Here is a 20,542-nt window from a genome sequence, read left to right on the forward strand (position 1 = left end):
ACCTTGTACTTCTGTAACAACTTTCTTCAGCTTTTCTAACAGTTCTCACAAGACAAACGATTTACTGAAATCTGGACAGAAAAAAATGTAATTTGATTTATCTAAGAAAATCAGTCATTGTATCAAACAAAAATATGACATTCACCTCACGGTATTTTCATCTACTCAGAGTCAAGATGATCTTCTATTTCTTTTTTGTTTTGGACCCCATTGAACAACGTACCAGTTCTTAGGCAATAATAACTCTATGCACTTTCTAACTATTAAGGCAAAATCATCTGCATGGCAATAGCTCAAAATACACACTTCAAATTATCTCATGCATTAACCACAACCAGTCAGCATTGCAGATAACCTTGAACAAGCAATCAGTATCATAGAAATACTGCAGTAGTTAAATTCCACCTTGGAGAACAGTACTGTTTCCAGCAATGCTGCACTTCCATGTGGAGCCTGGATCCCAAACAGTCATTTAAAGATGATTTAAGTGGATAGAAGCAATGCAGAAGTTATACACAAATCTCTTCCTTTTCAGATCCACTGTAGGAAGAAACTTGTATACTTTGGGCAATTTTTCTAATCCATTAGAAAGCAATCTGTATCCCAACTGTCTCTAGCTGGCAGGGAGCACAGGGTACATCTAGACCTCCAAGAAAAGCTGCAGATGAATTTTAGTGTTTGAAGAGTTGATTGGCCGGCACTGACTAGGCCACTTTTCTGCCTACAGAGATCACATTAGACATACAAGCTCCAAAAATATAGTGTATGGTTTGGATTAGCACTGCTCAGGTTGGCTGCTCTCCCCCTGGCTTCCTTCCCTTCTGCTCTGACCAAGAAGAAAAAAAAAATAAAATAAAATTTAAAAACCCCATGATATATATCCAGCTCCCTCTCTATTATGTCTTATCCCTGGTCCTGAATAAAACAAACATTAACACACAAATTCCTGATCTTGCTCCCTCTTTTTACTGTACCTACATGATACTTAATAAAAAATTGCAAGCAATATGAACTAAACTACTGTACTTCAGTAACAGACAGCAAAAGAATAGCAACATACAAATCTCTTCCTGAGTGTTTTTATTCCTGTGTCTCTTTAAAGAGTCAACTAGATTTTTTTTTTTTTTTTTTAAATATAAAATTAAAATGGATTCTGTTCTTTGGGGTCTTGGGTTTGGTGGGGTTGGTTGTTTTTTTTTGAGGGGATGGTGTTGATCGGTTTGTTTTTTTTTAAAGTGTGAACTAAAAAATAAAAAACAAAAGCAAAAAAAAACACCACAGTAAAAAGTTACAAAACCATATGCTGAAAATGAAGGAACTGATCTTTAAAAAGAGCTCAGCATCTGCTACTCTTACTCTCAAGAGATCGAGCCAACAAGATTTGAGAAGTTTTATATTGCCAGATCTAAATTTCATTCCACAGGCACTGGATCAGGTCTTTAATCCTTTACTTAACCACAAAGAACTGTGCTGAGGAGTTTAATTCTTCCAAAACAACTGATAATATCCTAAATGTTGAAAGCGGAGTACTTTCCAGCATAAGCCAAATCCTGCATGTTTTGCTTTTAAGTAAATGCCACAGCAGATGGAAACCCAGTAGGATTCACACTGATGTTTTCTAGGAAAGGAGAAAATCTCCAAAAAACACAACCCATGCTTTAGAAGTGGCAGACAATTAAAGAAACTGTTCAATGCTTGTACTGAATTAAACCGCATGTATAACATTATGTGTATATGTTTAATTTATTGATTTTAGGATTTAGGATTCTTGTATTTTATCACCCACATATTTTAATACATATTACAAACTGCCTTTTCACAATTTTTACCAGTTACATCTAGTTGATTCCCTCCACCCCGATTTTCTGAACTGCCCCTTCTTCACAGCATTTCAATGAAAAGAAAGTGTTCAAGGCGAGCTAGGCTTCTTCCACAGCAGATGAACCATAGCATTTTAAAGGCTGTTTCTATCAGTATTGGGCAAGAAAAATCCAAGAAGCATTGGGAAAAAAAAAAAACCAACCCAGATGTAGAAACAGCATTCAGACATACTCTCAGAAAATTTAGCAAGGGTTCTACCTATTCGCAGTGCAAAAACCAGTCAAGACATTCTGAAATTTGGAAGGGGTATATTATGAGGACCAAAGAATGTAAAACAAAACTGGTAAAAATGTATTTAAGATTTCATGATGAAAGTCCACACACAAATGTCTTCGTGATCCAATTCAGCAGGGTTTGATCCAACTTCGTTTTCCAAGATTTAAATGTTCTCTGACAAGACTTAGCTGTGCAACTCTACAATTGTGCAAAAAGTCCTTAAATACACTGAATTTAGTTCTTACTACATTAATATACTAAAGCTCACTAATCAGAGGTCTTGGGACATCAGATAGGCTGAAGTACTCATGTGGGAAAAGCAGATATATCTGTTACGATTTGAATAGCTACGGTGGTTTGAAGGAAATAGTGTTGCAAATACTATTTGGGTTATTCTATCAGATAGTGGAGAATTTTTTTGTTGGATGAGCCATAAAAACTACAGAATGTTTGCAAAAAACAGACCAAGGTTATCTAGCCAACAAAGCAGCTTAAAAAAAAAATCTCTTCATATGGCAGAAGTATATGAAGCCATGAAGCTCTTCAGTATCACGCTTACAAAATGATGCTTCTTAAAAGTTCATAAAGTCAATATAATTTGACAGCAAATAGGCCCTTGCCAAGAGAATCCACTACTGGTTTAAACTGACACACTCATTTATACTAGGAGACTTGACTAGATAAACAGAAGTAAGTTTCGCACATTTTTTCATATTTGATGTGATGAGGTTACCTCTTGAAAGTATATCAGAGTACTGAAACACCTGGATGACTATTCTCCAACTACTAGAGAAGCATTTCATAAACACACTTGCAACTTTTGAGATTGAAATGCTCAACATTAGTAATGGCAATTGTCTACTGCAAACCTCGGGGACGGTGAAGGTCGGACCCGCTATGAACATTCCTCTTCCAGCTCAACCACACCTAGCAGATCAAAAACCTGACAATGTCTAAAGAGGCACCTCCCAAGGTCAGTCCAACGATTGGGTGTCCCACATGATTTATTACATAAAGAAATAACTTTGTACTGTATTACACCAGATACATTATTCAGCTTCAGCACACAGCAAAAATCCCCATGGTCCCCTACAGATAAACATCAACGTAACCGTTTACCAATAACACAGCTACTCAGCCTTCAAGGCACTGACGAACTTCTGACAAAATACAGTACAAACTGGCAGCATACTGCACTTTTATATATGCTCCAGTGAAGCTATTAACATCCACCAGCCATTCAGCTTGCATCAACTTGCTCTAACATTTGTCAATAATTACATTAAACAGAACAGATAGGAATGTGAATATGAAGCAAGAAGAAAAGTTTCTACTTCTTACAAGTCCTGAAAAAAACCAACAGTGGTCTTTGTACTTGGCTGCCACGTACATGCTTTGTGGCTGCTATCCACCTGCAGCACTTGATCACAGGCAAGGCAGTGCCGAGTCAACACTTTCAGGATGACCAGATTTATATCCATTAACTGTGTACATCTCTCTCTGCCTCCTCACTCAATTCAGAGTTGACCTCTTCTATGATCTTTCACAACTCTTAAGACAGAGAGAGTGATTCTTATTAACCAACCTGGAACATTTTCTGTGCTGCAAAACATCTTTAAAGGAATATTAACATATTATCATCTGTTTTACTCAATCTTCCAGTATTTCTAATGTGCTGGCAACTGTGCAATCCCAAGCTAGAACCACTAACACTGGGCAGAAGGAAGACCACATATCATATAACATTTTGCATTACATTTCACACAAGGATTATTTTTTTTGTTTTGAGACAACCAATGATAAGAACAAAAGTCCTGGTTCTCGCCTGTTTTGCATCGGCCTTCTAAGTTGCTGCTGTTCTTAAGCTACTATGACTTTTTTCACCTGGATAAAGAAGGCAAAGATAATTCTCCCCCACCGAAAAACACACTTTCCTTTTTCAATTAAAGCATGCTACAAAAAGACACAGCAGCACTAGAATTTGACAGTCATGCTCACTAAACTAAATTCACTAAACAAAATATACTTAGATCAATATTTTGAGGTCATTATCACGAAACTTATCAGTAAAATAAAATTAATCTATATTGAAAAAATCCTTACTATTCAAACTCCAGGAACTTTTATAAAGCAGAAATAAAAATGTCACAAGTTGTTACAGTTTATAAACTGGAAGACTGTAGAGATTGAAAGACCACTGAAATAATCTTAAAGGACATTCAGAATTCTGCCAACACTACGTTTTTGCTGCAGAAATCCTAGGTTCATGCTCTTCAAGGTGGATTTCAAGTGCTAGTGAGCAAATAGTACTAACTCAATTGGATATTGAACTGTTTGCTGTGTCAAAGCTTTTTGCCAAACACATATATATAATTTTTCTTTTTGCTATATGGATAATCAACCCCAGATGGCAATTTACATAGGCAACAGCATAAAGGAATCCATGCACTGCTGGTGCTCTCAGCCTCAATCAGAGCAAGCATGGGCATTTGAGAATGTCACTGTTTATTTTTAATTGCTGTGTCCCTCCCTTTGTGCAGGTTCAAGCGGTCAAAGATGTCGAAGTCCATTAGTAGAACTGGAAGGTGATGCCACTTCATTTGGTGAGAGGGTTCTTCAAATTTAAAAAGCAGCTGGTTTGTAATGTCCCTAAATGCCCAGTGGGCACCAGCTGTCAATCTCAGTTACCATAGGGTCAGGGCAAAAAAAGGTCAGAGAGAGTCATAAACCACAATGTGTTGTGAAATGTGCTTCCTCCATTACCTTGTAGGCCTGAGAAAGGTTTGACCTTTTATAGGTATCCTAACCCAACTCTGCATGATGCTAGCAGGGGTAAGTACAACACACATCTCAAACTTACAAAAGTTGCTTCCTTTTGCTGCGCCTTGGTTTCCATACCTGTACAATATGAACATGAATATTCACAAGCTGCTAGTGGCAAAAAACAAATGCAAAACTCTGCTCACTACATATTACCACTCAGAGGTATGGACACATCTTCTATTTCACACAAGGCAGTGGAAAGACTAAGTCCTTAACAGTAATTGAAAATAACTAAAACTTTGAGGGAAGTTGTTAATGCCATAAAAGTCAAGTGATCTGGCTTCTCTTTGTCAATGACCTGTTTATCTGCTAACTTGCCTTTCACTTCACTGCTCCCCCAGTCACTTGGGAAGAAAGCATCTTTTAAAGTCCCACTTAAAGTCTTCCCTACTCTCCTCTTAAACACCCATTTGCAATATGCAAGTTATTCACAACATTTTTGTCATTTCCCCCTTTCAGACTTGGTATTAGAAAGCACTTCTTTACCAAGAGGGTGGTCAAACACTGGAACAGGCTTCCTAGAGCGGTGGTCAATACCCCATGCCTGTCAGTGTTTAAGAACCATTTGGACAATGGCCTTAATAACATGCTTCAACTTTTGGTCAGCCCTGAAACAGTCAGGCAGTCAGACTAGATAATCATTGTACGTCCCTTCCAACTGAAATATTATATTCCATACAGATTCTCAAAGAAAGATTGTAATTCCTAAACATTTCTCCAAAACATTAATGGACTATACATGAAGAGCTAAGCAGTCACTTACAGATATAATCTAGTTATGCATTCTTTCTTTGCAAGAAATAATTACTCTGCTCTGTCTCACCCCCATCTCCCAGAGCGCAAAGTGACAGGAAGTTTGGCCAGTGCTGTGCCAAAAGGGAAGTAGGTAACTTAGCTATGCAAGGCCCCTGTTGGGCAGGAGCCATCACTCAGCACTCATCAGCCTTGCACTCCTAACTACTTGTCCCTCCTTGGACCCCTTGTGCAGGCAGGCCCAGGACAACAAGCAGGACACAACAGAAGAGGGAAGGAACTCTGGCAAGGGGAAAGGAAGAGAGGTTGAAACCAGAACTACAATCCCAGCAAAGCATATTCCCTGCAGGAATTACAAGCACGGCTCCCAGAACGGGCTGCATGCTGCAAATGAGAATATGGGTAGTGAGGAACTCCACTGAGAAAGCAGACATGATGGGGTACATATCATGCAAATCACTTATGCAAACGACAATATGATATAAACTAGATGGTCACAGATATTACAGAAGAGGCTGACCAAAAGTTAATTGTCAGCTATCAGCAAAATATTTCAGGTGAAAGCAGAATGCCTCACTTAGTCCTTCACTTGCCACAAAGTACAGGCAAAAATGAGAAAGCAGCACGTTCACTCAATGAAAGAACAAGGTCCTTATAGTAACATGACTTGAGGATAATACTGACAGCACCAAAAGAGTCCCATCAAGGCTTGTTCAGCCAAAAGCTGCCTACTCTCAGAATGCAACAGGCCAGGTCTACTTTAAGCGGCAGCTGCAAAACGCTCCTCAAGTCTTGAGTCATTTTGGGCAATTAATACAAAGGGAAAGTCAAAGCAGTCCAAATCAGCACCTGTGAAATAGGCTTCACGTGCTCCAAGCATAAAGTCACCTTGTTTTCTTTTAAAGGATGAATATGTTTTAAGGAAATAAAACAGTAACAACAGTTAAGCAGTTCAAAGGCCATTGAAAGGCCTCTTGACTTTCTACAGGCTCTCTAAAAAGCCCAACAGCAGCAAGCCACATACTGCATCCCAGCAGTTCTCCCAGAACACGCTGACATCAATTAAAGCCCCAACAAACAAAGAGAATGTGCATCAAGCATTTCAATGCCCTCTTCTTGTCTTTTCCTTCACTTCCAGACATCTCAGGGAGCCTACCTAGTCAGATTCTTTTGCAAGTCTTCTCACTGCAGCACAACATCTCAAATGAAAGTAACCTCATTCAAACCTTGTTCAGTCCTTGGGCACGTCCTATCTTGGAAACATGCCCGCCTTGCTTTTCTGAATTTGAATGTCTAACATACTAATCTAGGTCAGTCTTCTCTCCTCTTCATTCAACTAAAATTGAGTAGGTAACTTTACTGACTGCCTTATTTAAAAATCTTTATGCCTCCTCCTATTATAAGCTGGCTTATAGTAGAGTACAAAAAAAAAAAAACAGACAGACATTGAAAATAATTGAATAATTTCAGATTGGAAGAGAACACTCTCCTCTTTGTTGAGTGTCTTTCTACCAGGAAAACCAGGGGGAGTGAAAATGAGAGACTCACCTTCAGGGCAGGAATCTCCACATTGTCACCAAGGCTAACAGAGCCAGAAAGAATAGTCCCTGTCATCACCGTGCCTTGACCCTTAATAGAGAAACAGTGGTCGACTGCCATAAGGAAGTGTCCCAAGGGGTCTCTTGATGGCAGGTAAGCCTGAGACTTCAGGACCTGAAAAAGGAGATAAAAGCAGCACCATGCCTGGGTGAAAAATCATGACAGCCACACAGCAAAAGGAAGGCAAGCGGATGATTGATTGAACAAGCTTGCAGTTTTACCGATTTCAGGCATCTCCCAATGAGCTTAGAACACACCAATGTCAAATTAACTGCGTGCCATAGAGAAGACGCACACTTAGCAGGGGGAACAGTTCGATTTTCTGCCTTAGAAAGATTTGGTGCTACACATTTAGCTTGGTTAGCAAAACTGCACTGGCGATAAAGTTGCTGCCAAACTCAATATAATAAACACTGCAGCAAAGCAGAGAGGAAAAAAAATCCTGTACATCCTCCCCCTTCCCCCCCCCCCCCCCCAAAGTACAATTCTACAGTACATTTTGCTATTTCAGCTTTTTTGGATTTTGTGAAAATGAACTTACATAGAGATATTAGTGCCCCATAAAGCCCATCCCCGCCTCCCTCCCAGAAAAACTATTATACTGGGATAAGTTTTCAGAGTCAACTTCCCCTTCAGATTTCTGTTAACACTTCTTGGAGGATCAAACCACTAAGAAAAATAGCTATCTAAGTACCGTTTTCTAGAGAAATTCTCCAAGTTTAGGATTTCTGTTTTGCTGACAACACTATGTTTCTTAAAATATATCATCATAGACAGAAGACCTTAATTATAGAAATGCAGTCATGTACCCAACAGCACTTCAGAGGAACTGGTTCACCCGTCTCTAATCACTTTTGATCTCTGCCTCTAACACCAGCGTATAAACTTGGCACTGCTTTTAATGTCTGCTTTTAAGGTCAGAAGCTGCAGGTTAAGCCTAAGTTGTAATGGCAGAACAACGGAGAGAGTCTTTTATCAAAGACAGAAAGGATAATACCTTGAGGCTCAATGGCAGGACTCACACAGCGTTTGCCAGCTCTTCTAACGTTAGGTCTCAGAGTTGACAGAAACAGCTGCAACATGGGTATTTCCTTCAAAGGTTTTAACCCTGGGCAACATCCCAGTAAATCTACCCAGAACCAGATAAAGGCAGAACTAAGGACTTGCCTATCTCCAGCTCTCTAGACATTGCTATGGGCAGCATTGTTCTTGCTAAGTCTATTCTAAGGCCATACCACATCACACCGCCATGCCCACCTCAGGCCACACGTGCCTGGGACGAGGTACAACATTTAGTGCTCAGCAGCTACGTGGAACATCCTGCCTTTGTACAAGCCAGGTTGCCCTGGGTCAGACATCCCTACATTTTTGATGACTGGTGCTGCACCCTAACTTCAGCAATTTACAAGTATTTTAAACCTGGCAGCATCCAAATCAGACCTTGAAAAGTCTGCAAAGAATGATGCCTTTGTTTTAGGCCTACTTTCTGCTGTCTGCAAATAACAGTGGCACCCCTCCAGGACAAGGATGCTACTTTTCCTTAAAGCTTATTCACAAAAAGGGTGACAAGTCTACTACAAGCGGCACTCAAACAGCTATTTTAAGTGTCCTGCCCTTCACAGTATAAGCTTCATACCATATAACTTATCATATAACTTAGGAGTTTTTGTTTTGTTTTTAAAAACTGAGAATTTATCCCCCCCCAAAAAAAAAACCCCACAAACCCACATTACTGGAACTAAGGATACCTGTGAAACATCAGTTTGCTTAAGTCTTCTCTTGTTCATATGAGTCTGATATAATGTTAGTTATACAATCATACAGTTTTTTCCAGGTCCTACCTCATTCAGAGCACAGGGTAAATCCAGGCCATGCTTTTTATCTTTTGCAGATGTGCAAAGCACACAGTAGGCAAGGCAGAGTATCACAGAGAAAGATGGTTTCATCGTGAAGGCAGGTGGTGCTCCTCTAGAGAATAGATTCTACACTTGCTTATGCCAGAACTCCCATATATTGTCATTCTCTTAAAAATGAAACTTTCCACAGGTAATCACTGACTATACACCTCAGGCTATCCAAACAGAAACCCCGAAGCTTAACAGAAGTGCTAAGCATTCACAATTGCAATCAAAATTGGAGGTACTATGATCTGAACATAAGCATGTCCCAAGAGTTCTTAGTTTCCTTAAATTTGGCAACCAAAATTAGTAAACTCAGTGGACTTAACTCCTTTGTGCCTCAGCTTCCCAATCTAAATATGGATTAAAGTCACCTCTACACTTCCTATAGGTCTTTTGGAAGTAAATTAACTGTTTGCCAAGTGCTGAAGACCACAGTGATGTGTGCCAAAGAAAAGTCCAGGAGGAAATTAATCATTCTGAATGCAGAGCAGTATTTGAATGGAGTCATGAGGCCACACAGAGAATAATGAGAATTAAAACAAAATACGGACTATCTGCTCACTAGTTGAGCCCTGTCCATCCTGTGCAAGGAATGAGGCAAGGGTTTAGAATAAATAATCATGCACTTAAACACTAGATCATAATACACACACACAAAGGAAGGAGACAATTCCCAATGTGTTACTTGAGTGCCTGACTTCACACCTTTACTGTTTTCTTAACCGTGGTACAATTATAAAACAACACCTACCGAGGATTTGGCAGAATTTTAAAGGTAATTTTTATTCATTATGCTTTGTAGTTCTTTACAACTTTAAAACCAATTTCACCACATGTGTGATAGCCGTTTCTTAAGACACAGCTATTCAAAGGCACTGAAGCCTAGTAGTTGAAAAAGGAGATCCACTTTTGGGGCATGCAACCTCAACTTCTCCATTCACTAGAAGGAATCCCTAAAGAATCAGGTTCCTTAAAACTGACATTAATGCAGGAGTTCCTCAGCTCTAGATACTAATACAGTGTACTCCAAAAGACTTAAAGAAAAGTTCAAGCACATTTTATGTTATTATTACATTCTTCAGCAGGTACCTCAATTAATTCAGAAACACCGAGTGGATTCTCAGACTCTGGGGCTTCCGGTCCACCAGGCTTTGCTGCAACAGCAACAATAGGACACCCACAGAACCTGAAAGAGAGAAAGACTCCCACCATTAGACCACAGATCTCCTACATGTGTCAATGTAAAGTAGTTCCAGGCTCATCCAACAATGAAGGCAAGGAAACTCCCTCAAATTCCGATTTATCTGCTCTTCTCCCATAGTGAATAACTGAATTTTTTTTCTTGAATTACTAGCATCTGCGCTACTGGACTTCGCTATGAAATCTTCAATCCTGTTTAGTATTAGCTAACTGATTCAACTCTGTGGCAATCAAAAGTAAGACTTCAGTTTATTTCAGAAGCAAGGGTCTGTTACCCAGTCTTATTGCAGTGGCTTTGCATTCAAGCCATTTTACCTGGAGACTAGCACTGTTTTCAACTTCCATTAAAGCAATTATAATCCTAGCTGTAGAGTGATAACCTCCCAAACAGGAGCCGAATGCAAGATGGCACATGATGTCTACACCTGAGTGTGCAGGCAGACTGCAAGATCTGCAGACAAAAGAAAGTTCTAAGTCTACTGAAATCAAAGTTCACGAAACCCACAATCTCAACCATGCAAAGGTTCAGAGAGAGCAGTACTTCCACAGATGACCTCAGTTCGGCTTTTCTCTTACCATGAATTTTACTCTTCAAGTCCTTAATATTCAGCAGCTTTTTTTAAGTCTGCTAACTGAACGTGTACCTTTTGCTCCCTAAAATGAAACCTAGTGTTTGAATCATCTAATAGCTTGTTTTGCCTACATTTTGGAATGGGAAGTTAGACTGTAAGTCAAATTATTAATGCATTTTTGCAAAAGTCAGGATTAACCACGTAAAAAATAGATATATTAGAGCAATGGAATAATAATCAGCAATAACACAAAAAAGTGACTGGTTCTTATGGATACTTGATTCTTATGCAACAGATTCAGACCAAAGGTAATTATTGTGGCCATCCTTTGACACCCACCCCCCATAGAATTTTATCTCAAAAAGGGAGTGAACTGGAGGAAAAAGACAGTGCCCTGATAAAGAAAAAATGCTAAGTACTATACAGGGAGCTCATCTAGTGACCAAACAGTAATCAAGCATATAAGGTATTTTCTGTGTTTATATGCCATAAGTCTGAAGCATCTAGGGACAAAGGGTAATAAAAATGTGCATTGAAAATTCCTGTGATTAACCATAAAACTTTTGGAAATTTATTTTCATACAAACACTTTAGGGCATTGTATTGTAATAAATAGAAATTTATGCTGAAGCAGGTGCTTTATTCCTTTCCCATATACCAGAACAAACAGAAGTAATCACACATACTGCCTTCGGAGGCACTTCCAAACATGGTTCAGTTCTTACTCCATCACATCCATTTATTGTCAGCAGAGTTTAGACCCTGCTGGACAAAGATAAAAGCTGGCATATGCAAAAAATTATGAAAAAATAGAAATTCCATTCATATGCTTTTACTCTTAGTATCAATCCATGGAACAAGCAAGTTTCGATTAGGTTAAATTTACAAGTGTCAAACTATTCAAATATATGACAGTTACTTTTCTTTTTTTCCTTCACCTTCCATGGAATCTCCTGACAACACTAAAATAATTACCCCAGCATCAATGGCAACACCTACTCTATAGCTGCAACAGACTTCAGATTTGCATACTGCTATGGAACTGTGTGCATGCATGCCTGTGTGCGTAGAGAAATAACAACCAACAAGTAAACCAGTCCCGGAAAAAAACTCATTGCCAAGTGTTTGGGGTCAGAGGCAGCTGTCAAATGGTCTCAGCATATGCTCTGCTAATAAGAGTAGTTTAGAAATACAAAAACAGTTAAAAAACATGCATTTGGAAATTCAAAGTCAAGTGGGAAAGAGGCTGTCAAGAAATAACACACGCCTAAGATACAACAGGACAAGCACTTTACAATCAAGCCTAGGTCAGCAGTGCTTTCAAAGCACCATAAAGCACAGACTGTACATGCAAAAACTGAATTTTTGTTATGAGAACAATACACAGACACATCCAATAAAAGAGCATTTCTAGAATCCAGAGTTCAGATGGGTAATTAAAACATTATGACAGGACAATTTCCCTCCAGGTGGAATCACAGCTGTTGAGATCAGCTGATACACGTCCTTGTTTTAAAAGGGGGCTAGAGGTAAGGGCCTCACAGCTAGCATGTCAACTGTTTCAAAAACTCACTTCCCCTTCAGTTTTGACAAAGTCTGCTAATTTTCAAGACACGCTGTAAAGACCCATCTGTACTCCAGGATATCAAGAAAAGATTTAATTCAAACAGCATACATAAAAAGTATTTCCGAACACCAGTTTCCTTACAAAAATCTGTCTTTGTTTTATGAATATGCAACTAGAAAGGTCTTTTTCCCAATCCTTCGCAATACGATCTTGGACTAAACCAAGAATGAAGTACCACCTGCAGCAGCAATTACTGCCATTCAGGAAGAATAAACAAATTTTAAAAGAAGGACAAAATAAAAGTGACCAGTATATTAAGATAAATTCTCTTAAAAATCATTAACTTCTTGGCATAGACGAGAAACAGAAAACAACTATTAATTGTAATCCTGCTTAATTCACATTCTATATATCAACCTTTCAAACAACCAAATAAAATCATAAGAATGCCATTAGATAGTTATTTCTAAAAGTTTTCTAACTTTATTATCTCAATGCTACCCCCCCCCTTTGGGATTACTTGTGAATTTGATCAACAAACTCACAGCTATAAAAAAAAAAAAATTGTTGATCCAAAATGCTTTGAGATATTGCAGGTGTCTCCTTTCTCCATTTTCCGTAAAACGAGGGGCAGCAACCTACAGATAAAACCAAGCCACCCTGTATTTATTTGCCCTTACATCAACAGCTGACAGAGAGAATTGAAAGTTGTAGGATTCTGTCTGAGTTCACATGAGAGAATTTCACTTTTCACCTCTGTACTATTCTCAGCAAAATAAACGGACCCAAGAACAATACAGGAGCTGGAAAGACACCAAGATCTTCGTAGTCACTAATGAGGGAGTTGCATAGTTGAAAAGGGACATTGCCCTACCATCACAAATAAGCCAAGCAGGAATTGCCATATCCAACCAAGTTTTGCTTTTTTGGTCCTGGTGAAATTCTGTCCTCTGTATGCTGAATCCTGTTCCTTTGATTCTTCAAAATCAAAATGTGACTTAACAGCTATAAACATGGGAGTCAATGTCCCCTTATGACCCTGGGCAAAGCAAGCTGTGCTTCAGTTAGCGTAACCACTACATAAATATTGTGTCTGTATTGTATCTTCCCACCTCATAACAGCTACATTTCCACTCATGAATCTCACTGCACTTCATTCATTAGGTACCTCAGTTGATTTACCTAAACAGGACTGACAAACATCATCCCTGCCAGAGCCACATTACATAAACTTCCATCATTCTGCTTTCCCTACTTAGGGCAATTGCATTTTTCACCCTCAGTTAAGGAAAAGCCCTAATACTTTCTTTTCTCTGGAGTGAAAAAGACTTGCAGACCACAACAAAAGTTTCAAACCCATAAACTAAAAAAAAAAAAAAACCACCAAACCCCAAAACCAACAGCAACAACAACAACAACAACAACAACAACAAAGTTCTTCACCTGGATATTCTAGCTTTGTTTTATCCAGTCTGAACTCCAAGCAGCCCTTTAAACTGAAAAGCTTTGTTACAGGAAAATATTTCTCTACACGTGATACTTGCAGATGCAAATTCATGACTGCATTTGAGTTTCTGGTAATCTTTCCACCCTCTTCTCACCATCTTTGCTAGATGTCTCAGTGTGTTTAGAAGCATGTTGGAAGGGAAACATGGGTGAATTATTTTTGTTAAACATCTTGTTACAAGTTAGCTGTTAATATTATTGTTAACTTACTTAGTATTTTCCAAGGTCTTCTGCATTTTCTTAGTCATCTTCTCAATGGCACTTTGTCTCTTCCCCTCTGGAAGGAGATCTATTTTGTTCAGAACTACCACCATCTTCTGGCAGGCAATTTGCCCGATTACCAAGCACTCTGCTGACTGCGTCTGCATCCCTTTTGTCACATCTATTACAAGCATCATCAAATCAATAATCTGGGCACCTGGAGGAGAATTCAGAGTCAGTACTGCAGCAGCATAAAAAGATTAAGCATCAATTTCTCAAATAGTTTCCAAAAAAACTATCAGTATATGTACAAAGACCCAAAAATATGAACGAAACACAAGTCAAAGTAAGCATCGAATACATGGCTATGTTTGAAAGTAACACTTCAGGAACCAAAGCTATTATATGCTACCATTGGATCATAAATAAAATGGAAGTGTGTGATAGCTTACGCGTTCCTCCATATTAACAGTTCAAGTTTAAGGATATTATCACTGCATTTGGGGGGGGGGGGGGGGGGGGGAGATAAAAAAGAAAATTACCCTTGTAGCAACACAAGCATGACACTAGCCTCAATTCAAAAAGATAACCTAAGAAGCTAAGCAAGAACATAGTACAGCCAAAGTAACACACAATGCTGCAGACAGTTGCACACTCCGAGCAACCCCAATACCAGCCAACTCCTTGCTGCATAACTACGCCTGCAACCCTCAGTCCCTCATCATGCAAAACTGCAGCATTCTGAATTTAAGTACTTTTAATATTTGCCTTAAGCTTTTGATCAGAAGAATGAGAAATCGATACAACTGTTCCTTGTTCCTTTGCCCTCTCCAACCTTCCCCTCCCCCCACTTTTTTTTTTTTTTTTTAAGCTTTTACAATGGCTATGACAACAGCTACCCTTGTTCGTAATTCCCATGAACTCGGGATAGGAAATCATTCTGAGGTTGAAGTGCATGGGTGAATGAGTGGGTGGGAGCTACAACAAGAAAAAAAAAAATTATGGTTATAAATGACTATTTTCAACCTACCAAAGCTTTCATCTTGTAATAATGAATGCTAAACCCTTCAGAGCGCTAGTTGGATAATCATGACATTTCCAAAGCTCCTGCACAATCTTCATTCATTCAATGCAGAATAATTTCAAATTACCTCTCTGTGACAAATTGAAGACAGACTTTATATCTCCAAAAGTATTTTTCATTTTTATTGTTTCAAGAATTGTACTAATTTAGAACTTGCTTAAATTATAACACAAACATCATCAAGGCTGTACAAGAGACTCAGACTTTATACACCATACAGAAGTGCAGACCTAAAGGACAGGAAGCAAGGGGAATGAACAGCATGAAAATAGTTCAAGCAGGACAAAACACTGAACAATCAGAATGCATGCACTTTTGTGAGTACATACAGCAGGGGTTTTTTAAACTTAATACAACACCCGTATTTTGCATTAAACTATACCACACAGTAATTCTTACTACGCAGGTGACACCCTTAAAATGAATGGGCATTAATAATTAAAACCAAACCATCAAACTGATTATTAATACTATAAAAAGTGCATCTAATAAAATAACAATGCTGTAGCTTAAGTTTTAGCTAACTTCTGTTATGACTACTAGAGCATGGCAATCCTCATGCTCCAGAATTAAGCCAAAGTAACCAGACCCGAATGTGGCCTTGAAGGAGTGGCTGAGAAGATGTGTTATATATGGTGTGGTATCTTTCCCTCCAACAGGAGACAAAATCTGCACTGAAACTGTTATATGTAGTTTCAGTACAAGGGCCACTATCTTGGAACACTAAATCAACTGCTTTGAATACACCTGTTATAAAGCAAATACAGCAATTACAAGTATTTATGAATCTATTAGCAACACTTTAAAAGAGCCGTAAAAATCATCAACGCAGTTGCCAGAAAGTCAAGAGTGTCTACCTCAGGGCATCTCAAAGCAAAGAGAAGATGAACAAAGGAAAAATAACCGTACAGTCCATGGAAAGACTCCAGAAACCCCAGAAAACTTATCATGACACTCCAGATGAAAATACATTACAGTTCAGGAAACAGCAGCATACTCAAGTTAGCAAATATATGCCTCAGTACAACTATCGTTCCTCCTCGAAATCTGTAACATGCTAACTGGCCACAGTTTGTAAGAGATGTTGCAAGATGGAACCGAAAGCATGGCAGGGGGAGAGCTGGCACCCAAGCAGGGTGGGAAGCCACCGCACTTCAACAGTCATGGAACCAAAGGAAAGATCAGGACAGCATTGACAGAAATACTTTAACTGCATTCTCCCCGAGGCACGAGGGTGTTTTGTACATGTCTACTCACGCATATCAAGACATGAATGCTCAAGTTTACAGGACCCTTGGGCAACAAGGAAAAAAAACACCCACCACACTGAGATTTAGTTCCTCAACTCTCTGAGCTGTTTAATAAGCCACCTCTGACGATTCACCTTCTTCCCAATCCCTCAATCTTCTCCTAGGCAGTTTTACATTTTACAACCCATTTCCTTAGTTGCCCTTTTTCACACATAATAGTTCATTAAATACTAAAATGAAGTATCTAGGGAAATCAAAACAAAGTGCACAGGGATTCACAAATGTAACATTTCTGATCAGGAGAGTTGGCAGGTCACTTGTAATAAGGTGACAAAACTATAAACCCCTCCAAAGAACATGGAACATCTCATTCAGTACACTTTTTCTTCATAGCATGTAAATAGTAACAGCAGACTTACTATTGTCTAACTTCATATTTGCAATTTAAATAATCTCTATTAGACTATTAATCAATCAACTCACTACCACATTGAATGTTCCTGAAAAAGGAACAATGCTCCTGAAGAATTTTTTACCAGAGACCAAGATTTAACCAGGGAAAGTGAAGTGAGAATGGCTTATGTAAGAGTATTCTCATGTATGTAATGTCACTTGGAAAAACCTTTTGAGGCATAAAAATATTACAACCATACCAAGCAAAGACTCCAAAACCAAGAAGAATAAAAGAAGGTGACAATATCACTCAATAAACCTGCACAATCCGACCACAGAACACCTGCCATGGGCTCTTGTGGGAAATGGAACAAAAAGGAACTGAAACACTTTGCTTTTTCTCAAAAAAAGGAGACAGGATATGGTCCCACACAGTTAAGAGTGATATGGAAAAGATGAGTGTTCCTCAAGCCCTCAAAGCAGGCAAACACCTTGAAATTAATCTGAACAAAGCAGAGAGACATGCAAAGTACAGGTCTGCATATAAGGAAGCACAGCAATCCAGAAAAATATTTTATCTGCATTGAAGCAGGTCACATGGAATCAATGATAAAGTTAAATTAAGGTAGTCAAATGATTTCCCCTACAGAAAGAACAGGGGTGTAAACTTTTATTTGCTGTTTCATCTATGAATGAGGTGTTCAAGAACATTCAGAAAGATAGAGTCCTCCTGAAGTGTGATTTCTCACTTTGCTTGAAAATGAAACATGAGCTATCAGAGTATCCTTTGTGTGATGACATACAGCTCAGATGTAGCCCTGTAAAAAGCAAATGAAACAAACTAGTTGTCATCAGAAAACACAAGGGGGTGGGGAAAGATGGGAATTATATTGCAAGATAAGCAGCTAAACCACAGCACAAAACCAAAGTAAAGTAGATAGTCTGAGTGAAGAAAAACAAACAAGAAAGATAACACATGAACAGAGAGAATCTGGATGACAGCCAGATACAGGAAAAACGCAACAAGACCAGCAGCACAGCATCACAGAGAAAAGACTGCAAGAAGCACCAGCTAAACTTGGAGGCAGCAGCACTCATTTGTACTACAAAAGCAACAGGGAACACAGAACTCACAGGTATTAACAAAAACATCTTCACAGAGAAGAGAAAGAAAGAGTCTAGCCCCTGCTTTGAACAATCACATCCAACCCACTCTTGCTTCTGAATTTTGGGGGTATCTGATTATGAACAGTCATGAGGGAAGTAACTTATTACTCTCTATTCATTGGACTAGTTGAATCAGAGATGTCATAGATTACAACAAGTTTCAAAAGTGCAGAAGGCAGCAACAAAGTTTCCCCAAACTGGCCATCAGCTCCATTTCTCCAAGGGAAGAGCAAAACAATACCACATGCAGCACATCATTCACAGTCAGCTCTCACTCCTGGTCCTGAAAGAACTCCCCAGCTGCTGTCTGAGGACACCCAAAAAGACAGATGACCCAGAAGAACAGCATGCATTAAAAAAAAAAAAAATATATGTATTGTTGATGAACTTTTAATTTTTAGGACAAAATTCATTGCATTCTCTGCATTTATGTTATTTAGTATATTGTATCTTCAAATCTTTACTGAAATAGGAAAAAAGACCTAGCCAGAGTTCTAGACAACAAGGCTGCACGCTTTCATCCCCTGCATTAGATTCACTCCTCATATGTTAAGTAGTATCACACCCACCTTTGATTTCCACACAGCTTATATAAATAAAGCACACTTGATTTTGCTCACTGAAGCTAAAATAGACGCTTAAGTCCAAACTCTGCAACGTTTACATGCTACTGTCTCAGATCCTTACACAGAAGTATACAATTAGTAAACCCAGATCTGTTACACCAGCATTCACAGGGAAACACCATGCGAGTACCCAACCTGCAGGCTGTAGAGTTTTAAAAACTGTAAAGCACTATCAGTGCCATGTTTATTTTGGAACAGAACATTATGTCTTAAATAACAAGTCTCCTTCAACCTCCATCACAGAAGTTGCTGCAGTTCTGCATGCACATGAACTCAAAACCCCCTCTGTTTGGACAGCCTGTTGCATGCTTGTAAATTACATACCCAGACTCCCAGATTGAGTGAGCATAGATGGAGCCATAGAGCAAAGTGCAACGGTTACAGTAAATTAAAGAGGGCATTATTAGGTCTAGGGAAAAAAAAAAAACCTAAAACATTTCAGTCTCATATTACTTTATCAGTTCCAAAAGCTTATTACTATTTTATTATATGCGTACACTATGCCCACTTTCAGAACTATTAGGTTATAAACTCCAAGCCCTCAACTCGCTAACAATTTCAGCATTACTGAAAAGGAGAACCAAAAAGCATTTTCAATGCCTTTGGGCATTGAAAGGCAGAAGGCTCAATTGTTTTCTCTTCAACAAAAGTAAATTAAGACTATTAGAGCATTTACAACTACTACTATTTTGGTAAGCATAAGTTTAGTATTGCATTAGATTCCCCATAATCCATCAATATAAAGCCGACTTGGCTCCAAACAATAAAACCTGGGCTAGTGGAGGGAAGAGGGGTCAAGTCCCACTGTGAATGAGCGGAAGGTTTATGCATGCCACACAAGCACGACCACAAGCACAGATTCTGACTTGTGGCTTCTTTAAGCTACTGCGTCCTGTCCTGTTTGTGGTAATCTTTTTAGATGACTTTGCACAAACAGTACAACTCCTGTTCACATGCACCGAAAGGAAGCAGAAAATGGAATTTGAAATGTAAAAATAAAATAATTGTGGGTCATAGGCTATAATTTGATTTCATGCTTTACAAGGAAATGAAAGAGGACTTCCTTAAACATACTACTTTTAAAAAAAAAAAATATGCTTTTTACCATGTTAGGATTTCCTCTAGAGCAGAAGAGAAAACAGGATTGTAGAAAATGTACCGTTCTCAAGTATCATTGCTACTCAGGGGCAAAGCACTGTTTTAATGTGCACTTCCCATTCTGGGGAAGAGGAAATTCTTCAATTAATAAACCGGGTGGACTGAGGCAAGTTTTTAAGGTTTAATCAATTTCATCTGCACATAGGATAAAAAGACTGACTATTCTACCATTTTTGTTTCCCCTATTCCCCTTTCAAAAAAATAATAAAATCAATGTTTTATTTTAAATTCTTTGAGGTTAGTATCTCCTGTGTCAGGAAATATTGTCTCTATCATGCAGAGAGTATGAAACTTCCCCCTTCCTAGCCCCTCCCCCCCCCTTTTTTTTGTTAAGAATGTTTATTCAGAAACAACTAAATTATTCTCTACTTTCATATACAGTTAACACCTTGGGAGATGCTAGAAGTCACACAGGGTTTTGCTAGGTACCTTAGAGGAGGCATTGTGATGAATAAGGAAGATGTTTTATGGGATAGAAAATCTCCCAAAATTTAAACAGAAAGAGGCGTGAGGGGGGAAAGAGACATGCACACAACTGGAGTGCATGAATTACACATGAAGAAACCCTCTGTAAAGCAATGCAAATCGTGGATCAAAACTGATACCACAACTTTCATTAGGAAACACTTTGAAAAGAACAGGAAC

The 20,542-nt window shown here is 38.7% G+C and overlaps 1 protein-coding gene across 2 annotated transcripts in view; it reads right to left on the minus strand.

Annotated features, from left to right (window-relative positions):
• Positions 1-20,542, minus strand: part of EEFSEC (eukaryotic elongation factor, selenocysteine-tRNA specific) — a 128,378-nt gene that overhangs the window by 79,323 nt on the left and 28,513 nt on the right. For both annotated transcript variants that reach the window (XM_076346374.1, XM_076346373.1), the window contains exons 2-4: positions 14,229-14,436; positions 10,263-10,359; positions 7,222-7,386 (exon numbers count right to left, since the gene is read on the minus strand). In XM_076346374.1, the coding sequence (XP_076202489.1) occupies positions 7,222-7,386; positions 10,263-10,359; positions 14,229-14,416 (450 nt within the window). In that variant the 5' untranslated portion in view covers positions 14,417-14,436. The remainder of the gene's footprint in view (positions 1-7,221; positions 7,387-10,262; positions 10,360-14,228; positions 14,437-20,542) is intronic.

Source organism: Aptenodytes patagonicus, chromosome 8 (assembly GCF_965638725.1).
Source record: "Aptenodytes patagonicus chromosome 8, bAptPat1.pri.cur, whole genome shotgun sequence".
NCBI lineage: Eukaryota > Metazoa > Chordata > Aves > Sphenisciformes > Spheniscidae > Aptenodytes > Aptenodytes patagonicus.